The sequence below is a fragment of the Acinonyx jubatus genome, chromosome D4 (assembly GCF_027475565.1).
Source record: "Acinonyx jubatus isolate Ajub_Pintada_27869175 chromosome D4, VMU_Ajub_asm_v1.0, whole genome shotgun sequence".
NCBI lineage: Eukaryota > Metazoa > Chordata > Mammalia > Carnivora > Felidae > Acinonyx > Acinonyx jubatus.
The window spans coordinates 85,948,196-85,964,314 of record NC_069391.1 but is presented as its reverse complement, the minus strand read 5'-3'; the positions used below and the strand labels follow the sequence as shown (position 1 = coordinate 85,964,314).

The 16,119-nt window shown below is 45.4% G+C and overlaps 1 protein-coding gene across 2 annotated transcripts in view; it reads left to right on the top strand.

Moving 5' to 3' along the window:
- GLIS3 (GLIS family zinc finger 3) overlaps positions 1–16,119 on the top strand; it is a 578,617-nt gene that overhangs the window by 74,950 nt on the left and 487,548 nt on the right. The window contains exon 4 of one of the 2 annotated variants that reach the window (XM_053205324.1): positions 2,467–2,643. In XM_053205324.1, coding sequence (XP_053061299.1) covers positions 2,583–2,643 — 61 coding nt within the window. In that variant the 5' untranslated portion in view covers positions 2,467–2,582. Of the gene's footprint in view, positions 1–2,466; positions 2,644–16,119 lie in introns of those variants that run through there. The other variant, XM_053205318.1, reaches the window with a different exon arrangement.

Below are 16,119 nucleotides of genomic sequence, written 5' to 3'. Positions count from 1 at the left end.
CACGAGATCTGATGAGAGCTGAAGTCAGATGCTTAATCAGTTAAGCCACCAGGCACCCACCTCTTCTCTTGTTTGGTGGGATGGTCAAGTTATCTCCCTTTCTTCTTTCCTCCCCTACTTTGAAAGTTAATGAATTCTGGGTCTAGCTCTTTAGTAGGTGCCTTTACAGTGTTGTTACTTTAAAATATATACTAAGGTTCATTTCTGTTCTCTTTCTAAGCAGGCGAGGAATTTAGCACGTCTTGTTTCTACTGCAAACAACCGTCTTCAGCCTCCCAAGTTCCCTGTTGTCTGGAGTTCCAGCCCTGCCTGTTTGTTCTGAAATGCAAAAGAGCAGTTATTATTGTTTGCATATTCTGTGCCAGTTTTCTCTCTCTTTTCGTACCATTGCTCTTGAATGTTACCTGTCACTGTGGCTTCCTGATCATTCTGGCCAGTCTTTCTTGCACTAGTGCTTTTGGTGAGGGTCAGTTATTTCTGTTGGGCTTGGGATGTATAACAAATGCTTTTACGTTCCCCTCACTCTAGAACGGTCATTGATCTGTGGGTAGGATTCTGCTGTGGTGGTTTTCCCTCTGAACACTGTGAAGGTGGATCTCATTGTCTTCTAGCCCCTGTTGCTTCCCGGAAGTTTGAGGCCATCCTGCAGCCAGTCTGAATGTGTGGTTTTCATTTTGACATAATCTGCCTTCTGCGATTTGCAGAATTTCTCCCAATGTTCTGTAGTTTCACTACAGTGTATTTGAAATTGTTCTTACTTACCCTGCTTATGACTCATTGTGGTTTTTACTTACTCTAATTCTTTCACTTCTGGAAAATTCCTATCAATTGTCTCTTTATTGCCTCTTTTCAAATTTCTCTATCCCATTCTTCTGGAATTTTGACCAGACCTATACCGAAGTGTCCCCTTTCTTTCCTCCATGTCTCCTAGCATCTCGTTTATACCTTGTTTTTTTTTTTTTTTTTTTTTTAATGCTTATTTTTGAAAGAGCACAAGCGGGGGCTGGGGCAGAGAGAGGGCAGACAGAGGATACGAAGCGGGCTCTGCGCTGACACGCTGATGGCAGCAGGCCTGATGCAGGACTCGAACTCACAAACCACGAGATCATGACCTAAGCTGAAGTCGGACAGCCACCCACGTGCCCCTCTTGTCCATATTCTTAATTTCTTTATTTCTCTGGGTCTGTTTGGTCTTGTTTTTCCAACTCTCAGTTTGCTAATACTCTTTGCAGTTTTTTTTTTTTTTTTAATTTAAATGAGCATATTTCCATTTTTTGGATTTCTACTCAGTTGTTTTTCAAATTCAGTTGTTCTTGTTTCAGAAGCTCCTGTTCTTAGATTAGGGATTTGTGTGTTTCCCCTTTGTGACAAGAATACTATTTTAAAAATGTTTTCAGGTGTTTTGTTTTTCTATCCCAAAAGTGTTTGCACCCACAGTGCAGTGTGATTGGCAGGGCTTCTAGGAAAGGGGAGAGGAAACACCCCCTAGTTTTTAAAAAGACATTACTCAGCTTTAGTCATCAAGTCAGATTCTGTTTGAACCCACAACAGGGAAGTAAGCTTGAAGTCCAGGCTCCTTCACATCTAGAGAAGTTATTTTTATCACCCGTAAGGTCTAAGTGATAAGCCAGCATCAGAAAGCAGGAAGTTATTCTGTAGGGAGGGTGAAAGCCCCAAAGCCATCACTTCAAGGCTTTGGGTAGATGTGGGGCCAGCCATGGGGTCAGCCACAGGACCAGCCATGTGGGCGTGCCGCGTGCACAGCCACACAGGGCCCTGTGCTTAGAAGGGCCCGGTACTTGGTTTAGATGTTCTGCCATCACCATCTTGAATTTCCTAATAAGTTTTGAACACAGGGCCCTTATTCCTTTTGCATTGGGTTCCAAAAATTATATGGCTGGTGCTGGTACTAAGGCAAGTCCTAGGAGACAGGAGGAGGAAGCAGAAGAAAAACTGACCTTCATTGATCTTAGGACATTGTGGGTAGAAGAGGCAGGAGAGAAAGTGAGCGAGACACATGGATTCCACTTCCTCTCTGGTCCAGGAAGGAGGATATCATTTGACTTGAGAGGAACATCAGAGGTGGAGGCCTTTTGTCTCATTTAATGCTTTGGAGTAAGGAAGGAAAATTCAGTCCCCTACCTCCAAAACTCAGATAGTAAAGCAATCTGAAGGAGACGTTAAAATAAAAAAAGTTTTACAATTTTTCAGGAGTACAGCTCAGTAGGATTGTAAATTTACTCCCACTGTACTCAGGTGAACAGAGAAAATGTAATTTAAAGAAATTTTCCATCCTTCACATTTCATGAAGGGTTCCCATCATATAGAAGTAGGAGGAAGAATCTAAATTTTAAGTTGAATCCAGTAAACCTGGTCCACTGCAGTATCTCTTTAAGCCTAATTTTTGTTCTTGATTTCAACATGCCCGGGTGCTCAGATCTTCCCGTTTTCCCATCACTCTCCCAGGTGGTGAGTGGTGATCCCGAAGGATGTAGGGAACATGTGGCTGTGCACTGGACCTTGAAGGATGGAAACCACTTCCTGAGGGTGGTGAATCGGCAAGACCGGAACCTCGGTCCCTGATGACGCCACGGAGATGCTGTCTTAGCCCTGGATGGTCTCCGTCCTCTGCAATTCTTGCAGGTGAGAGAGAAATGTGTTCCTGTTTGGTTAAGTGGTGATTATTTTAAACTTTCTCTTATAGTCAGACACACTTCATTCTAACTGTTACAGATACTTAGGCCGATTCAGTTTTTTTGCTGTTACCAGCTATGCTCCAGCTAGCATAGTGGTCCAAACATCTCTGCGTATCAGTCTGAGAAATGTTAGAATATGTTCCCAGAAGTCGAATTAGCAATGAAAAGATTCACACACATTTTTTATTGTTCTGTGAAATACCTCGCCTAACTTGGGAGGGCATTCTTAGGGAGGATCTTCCTGGGTGATGAACAAATGGGGTGGGAATATGCGGATGGGAGGTGTGGTGCTGGGCAGTGGTTGATGTGATACCCGTGTCGAGTGGAAACTGTCGTTCCCTTGGTGAATCAAAGTCAAAATTATAAAAGATAACCCAAAAAAATAGTTGTGTGTCAAGCCTGTCAGGTAGTTACTGTCAAGACTTCGTTTTAATTAAACTATAGAGCAGTAGACCCCTTCCCCCCGCCCCCACCCCCCCCAAAAGAGCTACTATGCTGAGTCAATTATCTTCCATGATTTTAGTTCAGTCTGGATTACTGGGAGGTCATTGTTAGTAGATTATGTAAATCTAGTTTTTTTCAAACTGCAGCAAAAAAGCCCTATTGGAAAAGGTAGATTTTTAAAATTTCTCCACGTATTCAGATTCAGTTGGTCAGGGGTGGGGCCCAGAACCACACTTTTGAACTGACACACAACTTTGAGAAGCACTTATCCAGATACTTGAAAGATTTTTTTCAGCTATTGGCTGAAATCCCGTCCGTCAGTAAATCTTATTGCCTACTGGTCCTCAGTCCTTCCAGAGCCGCTGACCAGAGATGGGCATAGAGGTGCTACAGACATTGGCAGTTCTCGTCCTTTCCATCAGCTGATTGACATTTCGTGGCTCTGGATTTAAAGTAATGACCACACTTATGAATAATGGATACGATATTTTAGGAATTATTTAATGTATTTTTTATTCCTCTTAAAGCAAGATGCCATATGGGTCCTCATCCTTTTAATCAATGAATTTCAGTGCTTCAGGGGCTGGGTAGTCACTGGCTACAACACCAAAGTCATTGCTCAGCTTTGACTGTCAAATGAAGCTTTTTATGTATTGTGTCCCCAGGGAGCAAGTGCTGTTGAAAGTTAGCTCCGTCAAGAGAGAAAAGGAATTTCTATATTTCTAAAGCTCCCTTTATATATCATTTATTTCTAGTCTTACTGGCTTCTCAGTAGACAATGAGATCTATAAAATCTCTCCTTTCCATATTTTCTTGAGGTTTTGTTTGCAGTCATGTACGTGATTGATTTTTATGTGTCTTTCCTTCAGCGGATGTCAAATTCTTTAGCAATTAAAACAAGTGAGTTGATTGTAATATTCAGTCTTTGTCTGTGTTTATTTATCTTCTGGATCTCACCGGTTTGAAAAAAGTATATTAAAATCTTCTCCCATTACTGTATTTTATCTGTTTCTTTAAAATTTTTGCAATCAAATTGTACCCTAAGATTTAAAAAACAAAACAACAAATTCAACAACAACATCTGTTACTCCCCCCACCCCCAGATTCTTACTCCCCAGAGGCAAGCACTTTCCTCTCTGCTTTATCTTCCTCCATATTGCAAAATCACATGTAACTTTGACTTTAAAATTTTAAATATTACCTATTGGCTTTTTACCCTGGGAAATGAGTTTGGGGAGAAATGGAGATAAATACCTATATTCAGTCTGCCACACGTACAATCTTAGAGGAGGGTTTTGGAAAATGAGAAACAAAGGCAAGTGGTGAGACATATGGACCCTGGTTCCTCTTCTGCAGGTTCCAAACCCCAGTTGGCAGGGAGGAGGGTAGTGAGTATTAGAATTAATAAGATATACTTAAAAATATTTATTGAGGGGGCGCCTGGGTGGCTCAGTCGGTTAAGCGGCCAACTTCGACTCAGGTCACGATCTCATGGTCCGTGAGTTCGAGCCCCGCGTCGGGCTCTGTGCTGACAGCTCAGAGCCTGGAGCCTGTTTCGGATTCTGTGTCTCCCTCTCTCTGACCCTCCCCCGTTCATGCTCTGTCTCTCTCTGTCTCAAAAATAAAATAAACGTTAAAAAAAAAAAAATTAAAAAAAATATTTATTGAGTACGGACTGTTGTAGTAAAATGCCATCACGAGCTTGCATTGTTTTGAGAGAGCCAGACAATAAGCAGATATGTAAACTGCATATCCAATGGTTAAAAACAAAAAATGCTATGGAGAAGACAAAGCAAGGAGACGGACAGCACAAAGAGGCGGGGCGGGGGGTGGGCTTGTGGTGTTTTTTGTTTTTGTTTTGTTTTGTTTTGTTTTTACCAGGTTAGATAGAAGGCCTGAGAAGGCAGTATCTGCATAAACCCCTGAAGTGGGTGAGGGAACTGCCTAAGGGTGTTCCAAGAAGAGCCAAGTGAAGGAAGGGCAGAGGGAGGAAATGAGGTTGGTGAGGTAACAGAGGGGCCCATTGGCAGGAAATGGTGAGAGTAGATTGGGTAGGACCTTGTACGGACTTTGGCTTTTACTATGAGGTGGAAATTTCTGGAGGCTTTTGAATAGAGGAGTGACCTAATTTGACTTTGGATTAAAGGAATCCTTCTGGCCGTTGTATTGAGAATAGGCTGGAGGGAGGCAGAATGTGGTAGAAGGAGTCCAGCCAGGTGACTAATGCTGATCCAAGCACAGGTAAGAGTGAGTTAGAGCAGAGTTACGGCAGTGAAGACAGAAGCGTGAGTTCTGGATTTTGAGGATAGAGCCAATTAAGATTGCCAGTGATGAACTTTGGCAATCTGGGAGGAAGAGAAGAGACCAGGCCTTCTGGCCAGAGGAGCCGGAAGGAGAGAATTGCCACTCTGTGTGTTGAGGAAGTTCATAGAATGAGTGGGTTTGAGCTGGAAAGAGCAGAATTGAGTTGTGGACAGGTCAGGTTGGGGATGCCTGTTGGTTATCCAGATGAGACTGCAGACTAGGCAGTTGGATATTGGAATCCAGAGCCTGTGGGAGAGGTTGGGACTTATGATGACGTTTGGGACTCTTAGCAAAGGTGGTACGTCAAGCCAGGAGACTAGATGTCACTGTGGGAATGAGTATAAAGGAGAAGACAGGAGAAGAGAAGAATAGGCCTAAGGCCTGAGCCCTGGGTCACTCCCTAGTTGGGGTGGGGGGAGGAGTCAGAGGAGAGTGGATAATGAAGGAGTTTTAGGAAGCCAAAAAGAAAGTCATTCAAGGAGAAAACCCTGTCAGCTGTCCAGTCCTGCTTGATTTGGGACATAGGATGAGAACTGAGAATTGGCCACTAGGTTGGGCAACATGGAGGTGACCAGTGGACTTGAAAGGAGTAGTTTCAGTGGAATGGTGGCAGGGGGGAAGGAGGGGAACCATGGACGAAATCACATTGGTGCAGTCTTGACTCACAGAATGTAGCACATGCCTGTGGAGTCAGAGAACACAACTAGGAGAATGTGTCCCTGCATAGGGAGCACAGGAACGCTCAGGGAACGAATGGACCAGAAAGTATGAGAGATGAGCAAGCACAACTCGCGGCCAGAGGATAGATACCTCAAGGATAACAGTTTCTAGCAGTGGGTATTAGCACAGTTTCCAGAAGAATCAGGTGGGATCGGGTCCCTACAATGGTCAGCAGGTTCATGGGTCCAGGGAGAAGATCAGCCTAGTCTCCTCATGGACGACATCTGAGAAGTCCACTCTGCCACCAAAAACATGCCCCTCCTCCCCTCCCCTCCCCTCCCCTCCCCTCCCCTCCCCTCCCCTCCCCGGCCCTTGCCTGCCCTCCTCTCCCTAGCTTGTCTTGAGAGCTTTCTGCATCACCTGCATCAGGAGATTTCCGGTTTGTACTTTGACCCTGGAGTGCGTTGTTGGTTCCCTTGCCCCGACTACCAGTGTCGCCTGCACCGGCACGGGCAGGGTCTTGTAGTTCCACAGCGCTGCAGCTCTTTGAGGATTTTTGCCTTTTTTCCCAGTCCAAGCCAAAGGCCACTGCAGCCGAGGAGAATTATGGGTACTCTAAGGGTAGAGGGGAAATGAGGGCAAAGTGGGTTTCCCAAGGGCTGGGTGAGGTGTGCAGAATCACGTGTTCGCAAGTGGCCTGTGGGCAGGCGAGGGCCACGGGGAAGCTTCCTGGTGGAATTTAAGGTGCCAGCGCCTGAGGGAGGGGGTCATCCAGAATCATCTTGGGCCCCACCTCCGTCTTTCCCAAGAGCCTGGCATGTCACCACGTTGCACCTTAGAATCGGAGCTGTCATGTTGCGTGGCATCTGGATTTGCACGAATCTGCTATCCCTGCTTTCCTCCCAAACTTCAGTCCTGCCAGGTTGCTATAAGGATCAGGGATGGCGTATCGAGGTGCCGAAGAAATGCTTGCTATCACTAACAGAAATAATGAGAATTGCATTAATCTAAGCCAGTAGTTTTCACAGATTTTCTCAGAAGTCCATGGTTAAAAAAAGGGAAATTTAATTTAGACCACCGGTTTTCAAATCTGGCCATGCTCAGAATATTCTCCGAGGCTTGTTAAAAACACATACCCTGTTGTCAGTACTCAACATTCTGATTCGCTAACTTTGGGGTAGGGAGTGGGCATCCATCCGTGTAGTTTAACAAAGTTCCACGGGTGATCCTAGCCCCAGTTGTATATTAAAATAACTGGGGAGCTATGAAAGTGACAGGTACGAGGGCCGCAATGTGGACCGACTGAGTCAGAATCTCTGGGCAGATGGGGTCTACTGTCTCAAAGGCTCTCTGTGGATTTTAATGTGCCATTAGAAGTTCTGAACTTCGGTTTGTATCGTCGTCTGAGCTACTTGTCAGAAACCCAGGCACACCGGTGCCCACTGGTGCCAGATTGCTTTGGGTGGAGGCCCAGGGGTCTTAAGCCTAGCAAACTACCCAGGCTCTGATGCAGAAACGGTGTTAAGATTCTCAGATTTGGTTGCACGTTGGAATCCCCTGGGATAATTTAAAAGGTGCTGACAGCTTGGTCTCACCCCCCAGTTACTGTGATTGAATTGGGATGGGGTGTGGCCTGCTCATTAAAACATTTTAAAGCTTTCTAAGTGATTCTAAAATCCAGCAAATACTTGAGAGCCAGCGGTCCCCAGATCAGTAGCATCAGCATTATCTTCTGGGAACCTATAAGGAACGCAGATTCTTGGGCCTCCTCCCAGACCTACTGAGTCAGGAACTCTGGGCGCGGAGCCCAGTGATCTGTATTTTAACAAGTGCTCCTGGTGCACACTGAGGTTTGAGAACCAGGGGACCAGAGCTTGCTGATTAGCACAGATCACTTAGCGAGGACTAATGGGTCAGGTTAGCTGGTTGGCACGTCAGTGCAAGGGGTTTGGCCCCATCGGGTTCAGTTGAGACAGTGGGAAAGGCTTCCAGCTGCAGCCCTGGAAGAGCGAACCTCCCCTCCAGGGAGGTCAGCCTCTGGGACATGTGGGGAACTGAGCAGCTCTGAGGTCAGCGCTGAACACACCACCCTTCCTCCGTTGAAAAGCCAGGATCTATGGAAAGAGAGCCTAGCTACCCCCCCCACCCCCATCCCCGCCCAGGGGTAACCCCGGGGGCTGCTGCGAGCTTTGGTGAGAATGAACCTGAGCCCCCAGGTGCAGGGATTGTTAAAATTCAGCTTCCCCGGCCCTGCACCAGCAGGTTCTGCTTCTGTGGATCTGGGCATTTCCCACAAGTACCTATGATGATGCCGATACTAAAGTCGGCGTGGGACAGTGTGTAAGGCAAACTGAGCGGGCTGTTTGTCATCTTGATGCTTGGTGAGACCAACTTACGAGACCTGCAGCTTTTAGCCCTGGCTTGGATTCCGAAGGGTTGGGCTCCTCCCTGGATGTATGGGTAGCAGAGCCAGGTCACTGGGTGAAGTCGCTGGCCAAGCCCAGGGCCCGGGTCCAAAGCTTAACTTTTGAGGTCAGTGAGAAGCTTCTTCTGTTCTAGGGCCCCCGGCCCCATCACTGCAGTGCAGTCTGGCTTCGCACTGTCACTCTGGTCCTCCCTTCCCTGTCCGCTCCCCTGGCTTAGGGAATTCTGCTGTGTGACAAATCCAGTTTGCGCTACCTGACCCTAATTGCTCGGGACTGGGGGCACATCACAAGTGGCTGGAGGCAACAGGTTGAAGAGAGTCCCCTCGAGAAGAGAAATCCGAAACGCTGCACACTATTTGGCCTCTAGACGGTGCTAGCTTTTTAGAAAACAAGGCTGTTTATGTAACAGATTGGCAGTTTGAGCGGCTGTGTAAATGTCATTCTTTAAAAATAAAGATGAAACTCTCAGTTAACTCAAACAGGAACAAATTAAAAAGTAGACCGAAACATCTATTTCGTGAATACAATTCATTCGCTGTCTTCGGTACTTCAAAATGATACCTTTTCTCTAAGTGCTAAGTGGCACCCTCCCACTGGCTTTAGCTAGGCAGTGACAAAACAACAGATCAACTCCCTCCCTCCAGTGAAGAAGAAAAACCCAGCCAGTCAGCATAGGCTTCATGTGACTCATCTACCTGGAGACTGAATCCTTCCTATGCAGCCAAACCTGTATGTAAGCCGAGCAAGCTAGTGAAGCAGGACTGAGGTGTTGAGTTTATCCCCCTAAATATATTGAGGAAGTTTTGTATTGAGAGTCTCAATTGTTCTTTAACCCAAAAGATGATGATTTTTTTTTTTTCCTGGGGAGCTCATCAGGAGCGTCCTTGAAGTATCAATTTTCAGCCGTTTTAAGGGTATGTCTGTAGCACATAAGGCTACCTGATTTCGAGGGCTTTGTGTCTCGTTTGCTAATGTGAGAATCCCAAGCTTAGCTTCAAAATGGAGTCACTTGGGAAGCTTTTAAAAATCCCACGGCTCAGGCACATACCCTAAACCAATTAAGTAAGGATCTGGAGGTGGGACCCAGTCAACAGTACTTTTTAAATTTTTAAAAAATGTTTTTGTTTATTTTTGAGAGAGAGAGAGAGAGAGAATGGGGGAGTGGCAGAGAGGTTCGTGGCTGAACCGTATCCACTCATATGGCTGCATTTAATTAACCATTTTCTCATTTTTAGATGCCTGTATTGTTTTGCTTTCTGTTACAGTAATTAACGCTTTGATGAATGTCTGTAGATAATCCCATGTGCCGTGAGATTATGACCTGAGCCAAATTTGGACGCTTAACCGACTGAACCACCCAGGCGCCCCAACAGTACTTTTTAAAACTCCTTAGGTGATCATGTGAAGCCATCCCTTGGGTTCCTTCACTCTCTGTTTCCACCTCTTTCCTGCAGTTCAGACCCTAGTCCCTGGGGCTCGCTCGGGTGCAGGGACCGAGGTCCAGTATTCACACTGCTTTCTTCTGATTTTTCTCTCTGAGTTCTACTCTTGCAGACCAGGTGGGCCCATCTTTAGTATCTTATGCCCATCATCTCAGATCGCTACCCTTGACCTCAGGCTTGAGGCCCCAGCCATGCAGTAATTGACTGGTAGATGTGAAAGAGAACTCATAGATTGTTTAGTATGTTGGTTCCAAAATATCAGCCCAGAGAGTAACTCTTCTGAATAAGAATAACCCAGGGAGCCTGTTAAATTATATACTAGGCTCAACCCCAGAGGGTCGCATTCTGTAGGTCTGGAGAATGACCGGGAAAGCTGTATTTTAACAAGTGAAACCTCCCATACGTAAAGGTAAGAGAATCTCAGAAGGGATGTGACTTGTTCAGTGCCTCTTGGCTTGTCAGGAAAAGAGACAGGATTAGAATCGGGTGTCCCGACTTCTGTGAAAAGAAGTCATGCTATGGCGAAATATAATTTTTGTATTTACACACACACACACAAAACCCCCAATGAATTTAATTTCCAGTCCTTACCAGTCAGACATTAGGGAAAGAGCAAAGCATTCCTGAAAGTCATATCTGGTTTCCAGCCCCTGCTTAGCCTCACATTAACTGTGAGGTTTGGGTAAGTGTTTTCCTCTCCCTGAGCCTGTGTCTTCATCTTTCCAACAGAGTACTGCTGGTCTCCTAGGGTTTGGGGAGAATTAAATGATACACTGTTTATAAAGAGCTGAGTGTAGAACCTGGCGGCTGAGTAAAGCCTCAAAACCGGTTGCTACTGTTTCTATTATTATTACTATTTATGTTGTTCAGCACCTGTCTGGCTTTGTGATATGAGGAAAGGAAAGCCAAAATGATTGCCCAGGAGGGACCCACCATGTTCTTTTAGTCTGGTGATGCTGGAGGCCCTCATCCAACTCAGCATGTTAGGGAAAAAAAAAGACCTGCAGGCACCTGAAATTTTGTTAGCTACGTTTTTGTGGTTACACCTGAAATACACATCATTGTGGAAGGCACTTGAAACATTTAGAATCGTTGGAAAATATTGCCTTCGGTCTTTACACTCAGAGCATTATCACATTGTATGTAGGAGTTTGTATTTTTACTTTGAAATTAACGATGATGTTAGCACTTTTCTGTCATTAAGTTTTTGACTCTGTCACTTTCATAGCTGAACCGTATCCAGTCATACGGCTGCATTTAATTAACCATTTTCTGATTTAAAAAAAATTTTTTTTTCAACGTTTATTTATTTTTAAGACAGAGAGAGACAGCATGAATGGGGGAGGGGCAGAGAGAGAGGGAGACACAGAATCGGAAACAGGCTCCAGGCTCTGAGCCATCAGCCCAGAGCCTGACGCGGGGCTCAAACTCACGGACCGCGAGATCGTGACCTGGCTGAAGTTGGACGCTTAACCGACTGCGCCACCCAGGCGCCCCCCATTTTCTGATTTTTAGACGCTGTATTGTTTTGCTTTCTGTTACAATAATTAATGCTTTGATGGAGTCTGTAGATAAGTCTTTTATGAAGTTTCTGATGATTCTTTCAGCATAAAGACCTGCAGTGAAGAGTTTGGTGTTAAAGGATATGTGCTTTTATTTGTTTTTTTTTAAAAGTTTATTTATTTTGAGAGAGAGGGAGAGAATGTGCACATGGGAGGGAGGGGCAGTGAGAGAGGGAGAGAGAGAATCCCAGGCAGGCTCCATATTCAGTGTGGAGCCCGACACGGGGCTCAATCTCACGACTGTGAGATCATGACCTGAGCCAAAATCGAATCAAATGCTCAAGGGACTGAGCCACCCAGGCGCCCCAAGGATATGTGCTTTTAAAGATTCTTGCTAAGTAGTTGCCAGATCACCTTTTGGAAAGTTGTGCCGGCTTGTGCCCCAGAAGCCGGTGGCGTAACCAACTTTGAGTATTTTTTCCCCTTAATTCCACAGGTTAAAAAAAAAAAATCTTATTTTGGTGCATTTAAAGACATTTATTAGTAATGCTGGATTTTTACATATTTATTAATCGTGTGTAGTTTGTTCCCTGAGGACTATCTGTTAACTTGGTCTTTTTTTCTCTTGGAATTTAATGTTTTCTCAATCTGTTTGCACAAGCATTTATATATATATAGGTGACGGGTAATTCTGTAAACCTCTTTTCACAGATCTTTCAACCAGCTATAGTGCAGTTTGTGTGCACATCTGTCTGTTGTCATAAAGGCTTACCCACTAAGGGAAATACCACACACGTTGTGTAGGACTTGGGATGGTAACTCAGAGCAGCTAGAGCCCCACATTCCCTTAGGTGGGGGCTTGATGGAATGGTGGGGTTTGGAGGTATATGGACCTGAGTCCACATCCTGGTTTTGCCCCTTATAGGTTTCATGGGCGTGATTTTCCTCCTTAATCTTTCTGAGTCTCACCTTCCTCTTCCATGAAATGGAACTTCTTAGAGCTACTTTGCAGGGGATGTGTGAGGAATCAGAGAAACGGTGCTTATATAAACAGCCTGATACACACATCAGGGTCAGGCACCAGCAGTGGAAGCAAGGATACCAAGGTATTGAGGGCCCCGACCCAGGACTGTCACCCCAAGGATTGGTGGCCTGCTGTGGCACGGTGGCTTTGGCCCTGTGGAGCCCTGCCAGTTGTACGAGTGGTAGGGGTTTAGTGGAGAGCCTTGGGCACAGGGATCTCTTAAAGGACCCAGAGCCGAAGATGAGGAAAGCCGTGCATGCTACGGGACTAATTTTGAACCCACATGAGAGACTGTTCGGAGGTTCCTGAAATTAGAGTGGGGAGAGGATTTTGCAGTGGGCTAGAGCCAGAGAAGTATTGTTTTCTGTTGCTATTGTGACCCCGCTTTAACAACACGCTGTGCTCTATTGATAACAGATGGGGAAATGGTGCAGGGACTTGCTCAGGATCACATGGCCCATCGCTTTCAGACACAGGTCTCCTGACTCACCAGTTACTGTTCTTGGCCATCTTGTCACCAAGGGGATTTTTCTGAGTCAGCAGATTTTTACATTTGGTGCTCATGGTACTGTATTAACTACTTGAATTTCTTGGAACTGGATCCAGACACCAAGGACAGGATGAGGGGAAGGGCCACTCAGCCACCTGGCCATGTCCCTTACACCTGGCTCAGTTGGGGAAGGGAGCGTGGGGCACTTCAGCAAAGGACGGGGGACCCAGGCTCTACTTCCTGGAGCCCTGTAGGACAAGCCTAAAGAGATCTTGTTGTTTCTTGATGTTCCTAGGGTCCTGCAGGGTAGGTGCTGGACACGGGCTGGGTCAGCACCACCCCTCGGCGGGTGGGGTGCGGGCGCCCCTGGAGTCACTGCGTTCTGCCCCTCTGTTTTCCACCCCCGCGGGCCTGGTGGATACAGGAAGCACGTGAAGTTGAGGGGACCCTTCAGACAATTTGAGCCAAGACCCTTTGCTGAGTTGCATTGGCGGTTATTTTTATTTGCTAAATCCGACAACCCTATGAGCCATTAAGGATCTGCTTTAACGGAATCTTTTTGTTTAGCTGTCTGTTTTTAATTGATCAAATTCACAGGTTAATTGACCTAGGGCTTCATTTCGCTTTGTATTATAGACTTCAATCACGACGCTCGTCATCGAGGTATTTCTTACGCTTCTGATGTGTTTTGATTATGGCACTGAGCTCTCCAGTAAAAACAGGCGGAGAGGGTGTTTTCTTCTGAGAGCTGTTCTCGTTTTAGTTGTGGGTTGAAGGGAGTGGGGGTGACTGCCTGTGGCTGGCCATGGCCTTTGAAGGTCAGAAGCAGGAGAGGGCTGTGGACACCCTTCTCCCTCATACACATGGCCTCCTGTCGTGTCTTCGTGCACAGGAGTGGATGCCACCTCATGCGTAGGTGGCGGAGTGGGCGAGGGAGTGGGCGAGCGAAGGGAGGGGGTGGGCGAGGCAGCCTGGGGCCAGCCTGCTGTGCTAGACCTGCTGCTCGCTGGGCCAGGCCAGCCTGTTTGGCGTTCACCGGGGTAACCTGTTGCCAGGAGAACAGCAGTAACTTCCCCATGACAACACTGGAGCGAGGTCCCTGGCATTGCAGACGGGGCCAGAAAAGTCTGGCCCCGCAGTAGCCCCGCTGTTAACGAGCATGCGTGTGCTCTGCAGTCATTTCCGGAAGGGTGGAGGGGGCAGAGGGCACCCACCAGCTTCCCAGCCTCTCCAGCTATCAGCTCCTTGACAACCCTGCCTTTTCTGTCCATCCGCACACCCCAGACTGCCTGTTTTTACAGTTGCTTGTTTTGAGCTGGTTTTGTGCTTGCTTGCTTTTCTTTCTTTCTTTCTTTCTTTCTTTCTTTCTTTCTTTCTTTCTTTCTTTCTTTCTTTCTTTCCTCCCTCCTCCCTCCCTCTTTCTTTCTTTCTTTCTTTCTTTTCCTTCCTTCCTTCTTTATGTCTCTTTCTTTCTTTCTCTTCCTTCCTTTTTTATCTTTCTTTTTTCTTCCTTTCTTCTTCTTTCCTTCTTTTTCTTTCTTTCTTTCTTTCTTTCTTTCTTTCTTTCTTTCTTTCTTTCTTTCTTTCTTTCTTTCTTTCTTTCTTTCTTTCTTTCTTTCTTTTCCTTCCTTCCTTCTTTATGTCTCTTTCTTTCTTTCTCTTCCTTCCTTTTTTATCTTTCTTTTTTCTTCCTTTCTTCTTCTTCTTTCCTTCTTTCTCTTTCTTTCTTCCTTTCTTTCTTTCTATTTCTTTCTTTCTTTCTTTCTTTCTTTCTTTCTTTCTTTCTTTCCTTCCCTCCTCCTCTTTCTTTCTTTCTTTCTTTCTTTCTTTCTTTTCCTTCCTTCTTTATGCCTCTTTCTTTCTTTCTCTTCCTTCCTTTTTTATCTTTCTTTTTTCTTCCTTTCTTCTTCTTCTTTCCTTCTTTCTCTTTCTTTCTTCCTTTCTTTCTTTCTATTTCTTTCTTTCTTTCTTTCTTTCTTTCTTTCTTTCTTTCTTTCTTTCCTCCTCCTCTTTCTTTCTTTCTTTCTTTTCCTTCCTTCTTTATGTCTCTTTCTTTCTTTCTCTTCCTTCCTTTTTTATCTTTCTTTTTTCTTCCTTTCTTCTTCTTCTTTCCTTCTTTCTCTTTCTTTCTTCCTTTCTTTCTTTCTTTCTTTCTTTCTTTCTTTCTATCTCTTTCTTTCTTTCTTTCTTTCTTTCTTTCTTTCTTTCTTTCTTTCTTTCTTTCTTTCTTTCTCCCTCCCTCCCTCCCTCCCTCCCTCCCTCCCTCTCTCTCTCTCTTTCTCTTTCTCTCTTTCTCTCTTTCTTTCTCTCTTTCTCTCTTATTTGTAGAAGGTCTGAATATTGAATCCGGAAAGCTCCTTTAAAATGGAAGATTTAGAGCCTGCCTGGGACTTAACCCCATGCGGACGGTCTTTAACTGTCCCCTTGAATCACCTGTGCAAGAACCAATTCCCATTTCCCAAATTTGACTGAACCCGCCTGATTTGACACTGCTGAGTCATACTTGCTGTAACTGTCCTGAGATTCAAATTCAGAGCTCCTGAATTACGAGACCTCATGTTGCCTGCTTCACTTTTGTTTCTAAGTGTTTAAGCCTGGACAGTAAATCTAGTCCTTTCCTCCCGCTAAAAGGTCAGCAGAGCAGGCAAGCATTCCAGGTAGGATTTAAGGAATTCAAGAGGGCTTTGAAAGCAAAATAGTTTTCCCTGGTTTGCCTGAAATTCTACCTTTTTTGTAAAGCATCATTTGGAGCTTTATAATAACATAATTTCTCTTGGGAAGGTATTTCCGATCAGGTGTAAAATCTGGAAGTGATGGGGAATCCCAGCAGGTAAAGCAGGAGGGTTCCTCCCATCCCACTGCACTGCGCTTTTGTCTAGAGCAGCCCTGCTCCAAGTCCCAGAGGAAGTTAATGGCATTTCTTGAATAAAAGGGTCTCCTTTGGGAAGCATTCATGTTTATTTTTATTTATTTATTTTTTCAACAGTTTTTTATTTATTTTTGGGACAGAGAGAGACAGAGCATGAACGGGGGAGGGGCAGAGAGAGAGGGAGACACAGAATCGGAAACAGCCTCCAGGCTCCGAGCCATCAGCCCAGAGCCCGATGCGGGGCTCGAACTCACGGACCGCG